We start from the raw sequence: 9,642 nt of genomic DNA on the forward strand, positions 1-9,642 counted from the left end.
GTGTGCTAATCCAAAAACGTGAGCATCTGAGCGGGAGCTGTGGCCTACGGTTGCGAGTGTTGTTAAAATATACTCCTTCTATAATGAGACTTTAACAAAAAAACATTCACAGAAACACATATGCCCATTTTTAATCAGCATCAATATATTCCAAAAACCCTGATGGCTCCCTAGTGCCGAGGAAGTGCTGTAAGCTTCAAAAGAAGCCATTTGACTGCGTTACTGTAACTTGTTTTTTCACGTAGAAGAGCAAAACATTAGGTTGAGGCTCAATGGTTAGCTGTTAGACATTTTTCGGTTGCGGCCCACAAAGGCAGAAGCCCGATGTGCGGATTTCCCAGAGGCCGTGGACGGACGGACGGACGGACAGGTGCATACATTGACGGAGCAATTTGATTAGGTGCTTGGGAAGTTTTCATCTTCAGGCTGTCATGACTCCAATAAATTAGCGATTTAACTTTTCAGCTTCACCCCACACCACCCCCCGCCCCCTGTCCAAGAGCAACAACATTTTGGTTGAGACATCCCATAGCCATGGACAGATGGCAGAAGTTCAACAGTGCGTTGGACTGGTGAGTGAATCGCAGCTGCGGGAGTCTTAAGGCAGAATCCAACATGTGACTTTGTCCCTCATGGGTTCACAAGCTCCGTCCTAACAACAGCAGTCCCGATCCGGGTCAGATTCAAGTTCCCGCCCGCCTGGAGAACATCCAGAGTACTGCTGGACCTTCTTCGGCAGAAACAAGACCAAAGGAGAGAGGAACGGCGGCCGCCGCCGTCCTTGACGTTGCGCTGTTCACACGTTGGTCTCCAGGCCGTTCATGTCCACCGCACAGTGGTCCTTGTTCTTCTTGGTGTGTCGCGGGGGGACGCGCGGCTTCCTCCTGTCGGGCGGCGGCCGCAAGCCCTCCTCCAGCCGCATGAGGCGGGCCACCTCGGGCGGGACCGCCGCGTGCTTGGACGGCAGCCGGTAGTTGCCGTTGGTGTTGTGGCAGTTCATGAGCGGAGCCGACAGGCCGGCGCCGGCGTGGCTCTCGCACATGAGCGGCACCTGCGAGCCGCCGGGGAGTCAGCAAACGGGAAGTGAGAAAATGATGTCATGAGTAAGCCAGCAAGCAGGAGGCCAGGAAAGCGGCAAGTCAGCAAGCAAGGGAAGAAGAAGTTCAAAGTAAGGATCCTGGAAAACGTGTGGATAAACGATACAGGAATCGAGTCATGAAGCAAGACGTGAGCCAGCAGGAAGTGGGGAAACAAGAATTGGAGGAATGGGAAATGAGGACAAGGAACTGAAGCAGGATGGGAGGAAGAAATACAGCATAGAAAATAACGAAATAGTCCTCACCCCGTCTCCCTCCTTGATGAAGTCCTTCCTGCAGATGTGCGCCATGATTCCCGTGGCGAGGGCGTCGCCCATGACGTTGACCATGGTGCGGAATCGGTCTCTGCGCGGCAGGGGGCCAAAAGGTGACGTAGGTCACAGACGCATTTGCCACATCGCGCACGCGAGCCACTTACAGCGCCCAATCCACGGCGATGATGAGGCTGATGTCGTCGGTCGGCAGGCCGACGGAGGTGAGCACGATCACCATGGTGACCAGGCCCGCCTGGGGAATGCCCGCCGCGCCGATGCTGGCGGCCGTGGCCGTGATGCTGGGAAGGAAGGACAGAAGGAAGGTCAGCAGGTGGCGCTGCAAGCCTGATCTGCGCAGCCCTACCGCAAACAGCGAAAAAGCGCTTGGCGCCTGGCCCAAACTAGGATCCCAAAACACTTGAGTATCATTTTAAATCCATCCCCGACGGATTCATCTTGCATGAAGGCTACTTCAACACTATCCACCCCGCACCAAATGACCTTGCCTACAGGAAAGGAGGGAAATGTATGCAGCATATGAGGAAGTAGGGAAGCAGGAAGTAGGAAGAAAAGGACCAGGAAATGAGGAAGGAAGGACAAAAGGATTCACCGAGTGAAGTGAAAGGGCAGGAAGTAAGGAAGGAAGAAGTGATGTTCCACAAAGTGATGTGTGTGCACTGGAATGAATTGAGGCGTCCACCGACCTGATGGTGATGATCTGTCCAAAGTCCAGCTCGTAGTTGTTGACCTGCGCGATGAAGATGGCGGCCACGGCCTCGTAGAGCGCCGTGCCGTCCATGTTGATGGTGGCGCCCACGGGCAGCACGAAGCGGATGATGCGCCGGTCGATGTGGTTGTTCTCCAGGAGGCACTTGAAGGTGATAGGCAGCGTGGCCGAGCTAAACGCAAACGCAAGCCGCCGGACGGTGAGCGGATTGCCGCGTTTGCAAACGCGGCCTCGGGCCAACGGCTACCTGGACGAGGTGGCCAGGGCGATGAGGAGCGCCTGGAGGATTCCGCGGATGTAGACGATGGGACTCTTCTTGGTGATGAAGAAGTACATGGCGGGCAGGATGAAGAGGCCGTGCAGCACCAGGCCAAAGACCACCGTGACGGCGTAGAAGCCCAACTTCTTCCCCATGGCCGACGGGTCGCTCATCTCCAGGATCTTGCCCGCCACCAGGAACACGATCCCGAACGGGAAGTACCTGCGGCACGGGGAGGCACCGCGCGGAGCGAACGGCTCCATCACCACTGCGCTACTAGTTACTACTACTGACAAGTCCAAATGTTTCGACTATCGGAGCGCGTTGTACTTACCAAATAACGATGGCGACTATTTTGAGCACGGCCTCGTTCAGACTCTGGCAGAAGTTGACCAAGGCGCTGCCGTTTGGACCCATCCTGCCCAGCATGATGCCTGCAACAACACAACACCGCACGCCATCTTCCGGCACGCTGTTGCCCAGCGTTTCCCCGCAAGCTGCCGATTGGTCATCCCGAGGACGGAGGCGTTACCCATGGTGGCAGAAAAGATGACGATGCCGAGGACGTTCATCCCGTCGCTGGTCCCCTCCTTGGTTTTGACCAGCACGTCGGGGGGCGGCGTCAGGTCCAGCGAGAAGTTCTGGACGTCGCTTCCGTTGTCGTCCTGGATGCCGTAGATGAGCGGTCGACGCGTGACCGACTGGGACGGCGTCTGGGCCGATGTGGGCTTGGTCTGCACCGTGTACTGGCTGCTGGTTCGATACTGACGAAAGCCACAAAGCAACGCACCGTGGCAGAGGCCTTCCGGACAACGACACCGCACAGAGCAAGGGTGGACAACATGTACAACAAGATGGAAGTCACAATAGAGAACACAAAGCTGTAGAAAACAAAGTCTGGTGACGATTATGAATAATTCCGCAATGTAGCATATGTCGGGGATTTTTTTCACAGAAACCTCACGGCATATATTTGACATTAGAAGCCGGGCTAGTCGAGGAAGATTGAGCATCCTGCAGCCACACGAGCAACAGTTTTGCCCAAAATATCCCCAAATCCACTTAAAATGACCAAAAATGGTCCGAGCATAATGCAGGCCAATACCAGCAATAGAAACAACATGGCGTCCGCAAACCATGTGCCGTGGATTTAACCAATGTGGAGCCGTGCGCTGGCTTCAAAGAGTGTCCAGACTTTGTTGTTTACAACTTTGGGTGAACAAGATGGTCGGCAAGATTGAGTCGATGATGAGATGGTCGCCAAGATCTGCCAGATGACAAACAACGTGGCGGACAAGATGGTGAAGACAATGGAGCAGATCACTAAAAAGATGGACGATACGATGAAGAACATTGATGGTGGACAATAAAGACCAGATGACTAACAAGACGGATGGAAGACAAGATAGCGAAAAAGATGCTGGAAAGCATGCTTGTGCAGCTGACCAACAAGATGGTGGCCAACATGGAAAACACGACCAACAAGATGGCGGCCAAGATGATCAACAAGATGGATGGATGACACGCCGGTGAAAACATGCCGGCCAATATGGAGCAACAGGATGGGAGACAAAAATGATGAGACGTTTCGTTGCGTCACCTGTTGGAAGGTGGCCTGCACCAGATTGGCCGGGAACATGTTTCTGCAGGTTAAAGGATATCAATTCAAAATCCCTATCCAAGCGCACTCAAGGATGTACTTGGGTGCAAGACCAGGAGACTTGACCTGTGCATGCATGTGATAAGACACTTAATAGCTGCGTAGTAGCTGGCTTAATGGAAGCACGTACAGACTGAACAATACGGGCCCTAGGTTTGACCCCTGGGGAACCCCACCGGTCATGGAAATTTTGTCTGAGACGCAATTGCCGATTTCTACAAAGTGCCTCCTGTTCTCAAGGTAAGACTTGAACCACTTTAGCATTAGGGATTCCCACCCGACGTTCTAACCTCTGCATCGCGTGGTCGACCGTGTCCGAGGCAGCACTCGGGTGTCCGCCAAATGCTGCCGGGATGAGTGGACGGCTTGAAAATGGAGACGTGACTTGACGGAGGAGAGTTCTCACCGGATGAGGTCGAGCAGAGCGTCTGCCGAGCTCATGATGGGCTTGCCGCTGTCCTCGGAGTCCTCCTTCTGGGCGGCGCCACCGGGGTGGATGATGGACACCATGACGATGCCCACGATGACGGCCACGAAGGTGGTCCACAGGTAGTAGGACACGGTGATCAGGCCGAGCCGACTGGAGCACTTGGCGTCCAGCGCTGCCAGGCCTGACATCAAACTGCAACGGCAACACACAAGAAGACAATGTAGAAGCGGCATATAGGCTGCACGGATGCAACATGAAGGTCATATGAAGGCAACACGAAGGAAGCATGAAAGCAGGGTGGATGTAACCTGAAGGCAAAATGATGGCAACTTGAAGGCGGCACCAAGGTAAAATGAGGGGCATAATGAAGACGACACGCAGGCAGTCTGAAGGCCCCACAAAGCCAACGTGATCACCACATGAAGGCAACGCGAAGGAAGCATGAAAGCAGGATGGACGTAACCTGAAGGCGAAATGATGGCAACTTGAAGGCGGGATGCAACCAGCATGAAGGTACCATGAAGCTAGCGCGAAGGCAAAGTGAAGCGCAAAAATAATGGCAAAACAAAGGGGCATACATTTCCTTCATGCTGCCTTCACGTTTGCTCCATGAAGGCAACGTGAAGACTGAAAATTGACTTGGTGTAAGCAACATTGTGCCTTCATGTTGGCTTAGTGGCGTGTGCTGTAAATGTGTGGATCACTGTTTAATCCTTTCCCGCTCTGCAACGCGCACACACACACACACACACACACAAGCACAGGCACACGCACACACAGCGTGTAATAGTGCGACGCGAGCACCTGGACACGACCAGAGGCAGAATCAACATCTTCAGCATCCTCATCAGCAGCTCGCCAGGAAACTGGAAATATTTCACTTCCTGTGGGGAACAGGAAAGGCACCGTCACTATTTCCTGCGCTCAAAAGGCTTCGTGGTCGGCTGCGTTTTGGATTTCCCATTTTTGGCCGCGGCTAGCAATGCTATTCGTTTGCCGGTCTATCGCATTTTACGCTATGTGTTAGCGTGACGCTAGCAGGGACGTTCTGAAGGCAAATTGCGACGACGGCTCTACCTGGAAAACTCGGAAGTCCGGCGTTAGCTCGATAAACGATCACAAGAAGGAAAACAAAACTCGGATAAGAGAAGAAGCCGCAAGACTTGTTTGTTCGCTTTGACATCGCTGGACGTGACATCATCAAGTCATACCTGCGACATCGTTAAGTGATCGACACGACTTCAAGTCACCAAAGTTGGCCTACTGTCCTGTTTTTTGTGCGTGATATAAACTCTCGGGCTCGGTCTTGCCTCCAAAGGTCTCGGTCTTGTTACTTTCTAGTCTCAATATTGTCTCGGTTGCTGTGGTCTTGACTACAACACTACCAACTAGTATTAGCAGGGATAGTTCATATCATTACCTTAGTTGTTAATAGTGTAGCAGTGCTCGTCAATACATGTACACTAGATCCTTACTAGTACTAGTTCCTGTAATACTAGTCATTCATTGACACTAGTACACAAGTTAATGGGGCAGGCCAGCAGGAAAGTGTGTGTGTGCGTGTGTGTGTTAATGTGTGCGTGTAGTCCCGGGTCAATGTGTGTGCGCGTGCGTGCCGGTGCAACGTGTGATTTTTGTGATGCTCCAGCAGGCCGGCGTTTGCGTTGTCATGTGACTTTGCGGCTGTTCTCCATCAGCTGTCATGACGTGGCCCCTCCCCCCCCCCCCGAGACCTTGGGCCGCCGGCTCCTTTGGACTAAGCGGCGCCACCCACACCGTGATGATGGCTGGCTGAGTTGGGGCGTTCTTGGCTCGCAGGTCCTGGCTGCCGGCTTCAAAGGCAAAACCTCCCTTCCGATGCCCTCTCAACTTGGCTTTTTCTTTTGACTTTGATGTGGGTTGAGGGTCGCAGAGATTTTTGGCGGACCAGCCAGCAACTATTCTTCAACGGCGTGGCGGGGTCGCTGGCGTAAATTCCCGATCGGGACGTATATGCTCAAGTCCCAAATGGCCCGTGGCTCGGGGACTACGCCTTGGCGTCCATGTTTGTCCATGTTTGTCCATATGTGCTTTGACATCAGACTAGGTCCATTTTGCAAACCACATCAATTTCTTTGAGGACAACTTTGTCCTAACAACAAAGCTTGACTGCTTTTCCGGCCGAGGCATCAGCCGCGATGACCAACTGGACCGGTCGCACGAGGCGGGCGCACTCGTCAGGAGTCGACCGCCATCGTGTTGTTTACGTATGCCGTCTGGACATTACGGCACTTTTTCCAACCAACGAAATGTCGGAATCATGACCAACGGCAAGGAAGTCAGGTGACACGCTGGCGGAGGAGGACGACGACGAAGAGGAGGAAGAGGAGGAGGCCTAATGGATGGCTGCTAAAGAGCTTTTCTGGCAGCCATTAAGCGCCCGCGGCTTAGTTTTGCCGTGTGACAGCAGGATCAGCAGCCAGCGAAAACACACACGCACGCACGCATACTGATGCACATATACACACACACACGTTGGTACGCAAAACACGCACACAACTCAATTTTATTTATAGAGCAAACACACAGACGCACACAAACAGAAATGCACACAATCGTGAAGACGCATGCACACGCACGTATACACACCTATGAACAGAAACGCACACGCACATTGGAAGACGTACACACACACACACACACACAAACAGAAATGCACACACGTGGCACACACTCAAACAGAAATGCACACCTACACACCGAAATACCTACACGCACGCGTCAACACAGACACGCACAGGTCATCTTTTTGGCCAATCAGCAGCCCGCCATATGTAAACAAGCAACATGGCCGACCTGACAACACGGTTGGCAGCATGACCTCGTGACACAACACACAATGAACTTTGTTTTTGGTGTCAAAGTCGCATTTTGGTGAGCATCTGGTTGAAGGTGCCGATAGCCAATCCCCCCCCCCAAGAATCGGAATGGCACAGCCCGCCGGATCGCCTCCTCCACTCACCAGGATGTGACGCTTACACTAAGGGTTGCATTTTCACAAACAGCCTAAATCCCGCGCAGCGCAGCGTAACTCTGGCCGCAGCCAGTTTAGACCCGCTGTCGGTTATTCTGTAAACGAGCGCAGATCTGACAGAGGGAGGCCTGCGCCGCTGTGGGAGTGGTCACAGCTGACTGCAGTCACAGCCGATCGAAGCGGCTCCTTGCATTCCCTTTGAAAGTTGCCTAGTTTCAAATGCATTTCAAAACAACTTTTGAATGGAAATGACTGTCCTTAAATTTTGAAATATATTTATCCTAGTTTTGACTTTAAAAATCCTACTAGTATGAAGTCATAATTTTTCATTTGACATTTATTATACATTTTGAAGGATTTCATATCAATTTGATATCTCCCGTTAGACATGACATGAAGAGGGACCGGAATGAAGTCGTGTCATTTAAATGTCCATTTAATTTGAGTTTTAAATTTTAATTCAAATGAAGCGACCCGATTGATAAGCCATTCGGAAAATGAATGTTTTGCTCGCAAAATACACTATTTCTCCTGTTTGTGGTGACGTCGAAGGGCTCGAATGAAATTGTGTCATCCAAACGTACATTTGACTTTTAAATTGGAATACATTGAATTTGAAACGTAATTTTGAATGAACGCTTTTGAACGGCCAACAATTCTCCTGTTTGTGCCGCCGCTGGGTTAGGCGGTGCGCGCGGGCGGCGCTGACCTGCTCGGAGAGCCGCCTGGTCCTGAGGAAGAATCCCAGGAGGCAGCCGATGACCACGGCCAGCACGGACATGATGAGGAGGCCGTTTTGTTTGCAGACGTTCTTCACCCTCAGCCAAACGGCCTCCAGCGCCACCGCCATGGTCGTCTGCTCACCTGGCTGGCCCCTCCCCCTCCTCCTCCTCCTCCTCCGCCGCCGCCGCCGCCGCCGCCGCCTCCCTCAGGCCGCCATACAGGTGCCAAGACGCAAGCAACGTGGTCCCCAAACGCAAACAGGAAGTGAAGAAAAGCGGCTTCCTGCTGATGCGCGGCGCTTCTACAGCTCTTGCTCCCGTCTCGGCATCTCGCTCATCCTCCCGGGCTGCTGCGGCACTCTGCGCAAATCCGACGCTTTCGGGGCTGGATACTAACCCCGCGCCGCCCAATCCCTGCTCGCCCTGCAGGCCCCGCCCCCGCCCATCCATCCATCCATCCATCCATCCATCAACAGCTGGCGGCCACGTCCGCGCGGGTTAACATGTCCAATCCTGTTACACGGCCGCTGTAGTCAACGGTCTGAGGATGGATTAATGTGGTGCGGACGAAAAAAAAAAAAAAAAAAAAAAAGTTAGCGGACAAATGGCTAGCGTGCCTTTCTGTGACTCTCCCAGTGCCTCCATGAAAATTGCGTAAAGCGATTGGGCAATTTCGGGACTGAATGACGACTGCAATCATTCGCTCATTCCCAACCCCCCAATGGCTCCACGGGGGACTTGAATGCTGAAACGATGAATCGAATGACGGCTCATGCAGCCAATGGCGACTCACCAAAAACATTCGGTGGCTGTGTTGGCAATCACCGACTCATTGCCAGTTGAGCAATCAGCACCTTTTCATCCAGTGAGCTGCACGAGGGCTGAAAAGATGACTTGGAAAACGACTGAGTGAAAAGAAGTCGTGTGACCACGCATTTGGCCCAGTGTGTCACAACGGATTCACTGGCGTGCGTGCGTGCGTGCGTGCGTGAGGGCGTGAGGGCGGGCTTAGCGTTCACATGGCTTCCATTGAGTAATGTATGGATAATAAACGGCTCCCTCATGAGAATGGCAGTAGCGGATTAGCGCAAATCCATTTGAGCAAATGGACGCCCTGCCACCGGGTCATGTGACTTCTGTTGTCATGGAACTTGTTGTTTTTTGGTGACATCTGCCTCTCGTCATCCGTGCAAAGCGATAGTCGAGTCCCGCCGCGTGCTGCGCCCCCCTTTGGTGTGACACCACATTACAGCGGCCGCACTTAGGTGAGCGATGCCAACGGGTCACCTTTGTTCGCTTCTTTTTCCACTGCAACATTGCCTCTACATTACAAATTGAAATTCATTGAACATAAATTCTCCAAATGTTATGACAATGAGAGTTTGATGCTGGAACAGATTATTTCTACTAGCGTTGTTTTCCCATCAAAAAAGGGGTTGTCAGACAGAAGTACAAGCCGGGGATAGGGCTTCAAATTAGG

At 52.6% G+C, this 9,642-nt stretch overlaps 1 protein-coding gene across 3 annotated transcripts; it reads right to left on the reverse strand.

Annotated features, from left to right (window-relative positions):
- Positions 1 to 113: 113 nt before the first annotated feature.
- Positions 114 to 8,553, reverse strand: LOC147139275 (excitatory amino acid transporter 5-like). Of its 3 annotated transcripts, XM_086046254.1 has the most exons (11): positions 8,150 to 8,553; positions 5,232 to 5,311; positions 4,404 to 4,619; positions 3,938 to 3,980; positions 2,870 to 3,101; positions 2,672 to 2,771; positions 2,326 to 2,559; positions 2,056 to 2,250; positions 1,516 to 1,650; positions 1,343 to 1,442; positions 114 to 1,051 (listed from the first exon to the last, which is right to left on the reverse strand). In XM_086046254.1, the coding sequence occupies exons 1-11, from the start codon at positions 8,288 to 8,290 to the stop codon at positions 797 to 799; spliced, it is 1,731 nt and encodes a 576-aa protein (XP_085902380.1). In that variant the 5' UTR covers positions 8,291 to 8,553; the 3' UTR covers positions 114 to 796. The 3 variants fall into 3 exon arrangements, with proteins under 3 accessions (XP_085902380.1, XP_085902382.1, XP_085902381.1); XM_086046256.1 differs by lacking the exons at positions 3,938 to 3,980; positions 8,150 to 8,553 and adding an exon at positions 4,736 to 4,890 and having other exon boundaries at positions 5,232 to 5,314; XM_086046255.1 differs by lacking the exons at positions 3,938 to 3,980; positions 5,232 to 5,311; positions 8,150 to 8,553 and adding an exon at positions 4,736 to 4,862 and having other exon boundaries at positions 2,870 to 3,139.
- Between the last annotated feature and the right edge of the window lie 1,089 nt (positions 8,554 to 9,642).

The sequence above is a fragment of the Filicampus tigris genome, chromosome 12 (assembly GCF_054856515.1).
Source record: "Filicampus tigris isolate MCC_2025a chromosome 12, RoL_Ftig_1.0, whole genome shotgun sequence".
In the NCBI taxonomy this organism is placed as follows: Eukaryota; Metazoa; Chordata; class Actinopteri; order Syngnathiformes; family Syngnathidae; genus Filicampus; species Filicampus tigris.

Excerpts from the sequence above, each read along its gene's own strand:
- LOC147139275 (XM_086046254.1), bottom strand. The coding sequence starts at position 8,290 with ATGGCGGTGGCGCTGGAGGCCGTTTGGCTGAGGGTGAAGAACGTCTGC. Across the intron at positions 4,620-5,231 it reads CTGCCTCTGGTCGTGTCCAG|TTTGATGTCAGGCCTGGCAG; the intron begins GTGCTCGCGTCG and ends TTGCCGTTGCAG. Across the intron at positions 2,560-2,671 it reads ATAGTCGCCATCGTTATTTG|GTACTTCCCGTTCGGGATCG; the intron begins GTAAGTACAACG and ends CCCGTGCCGCAG.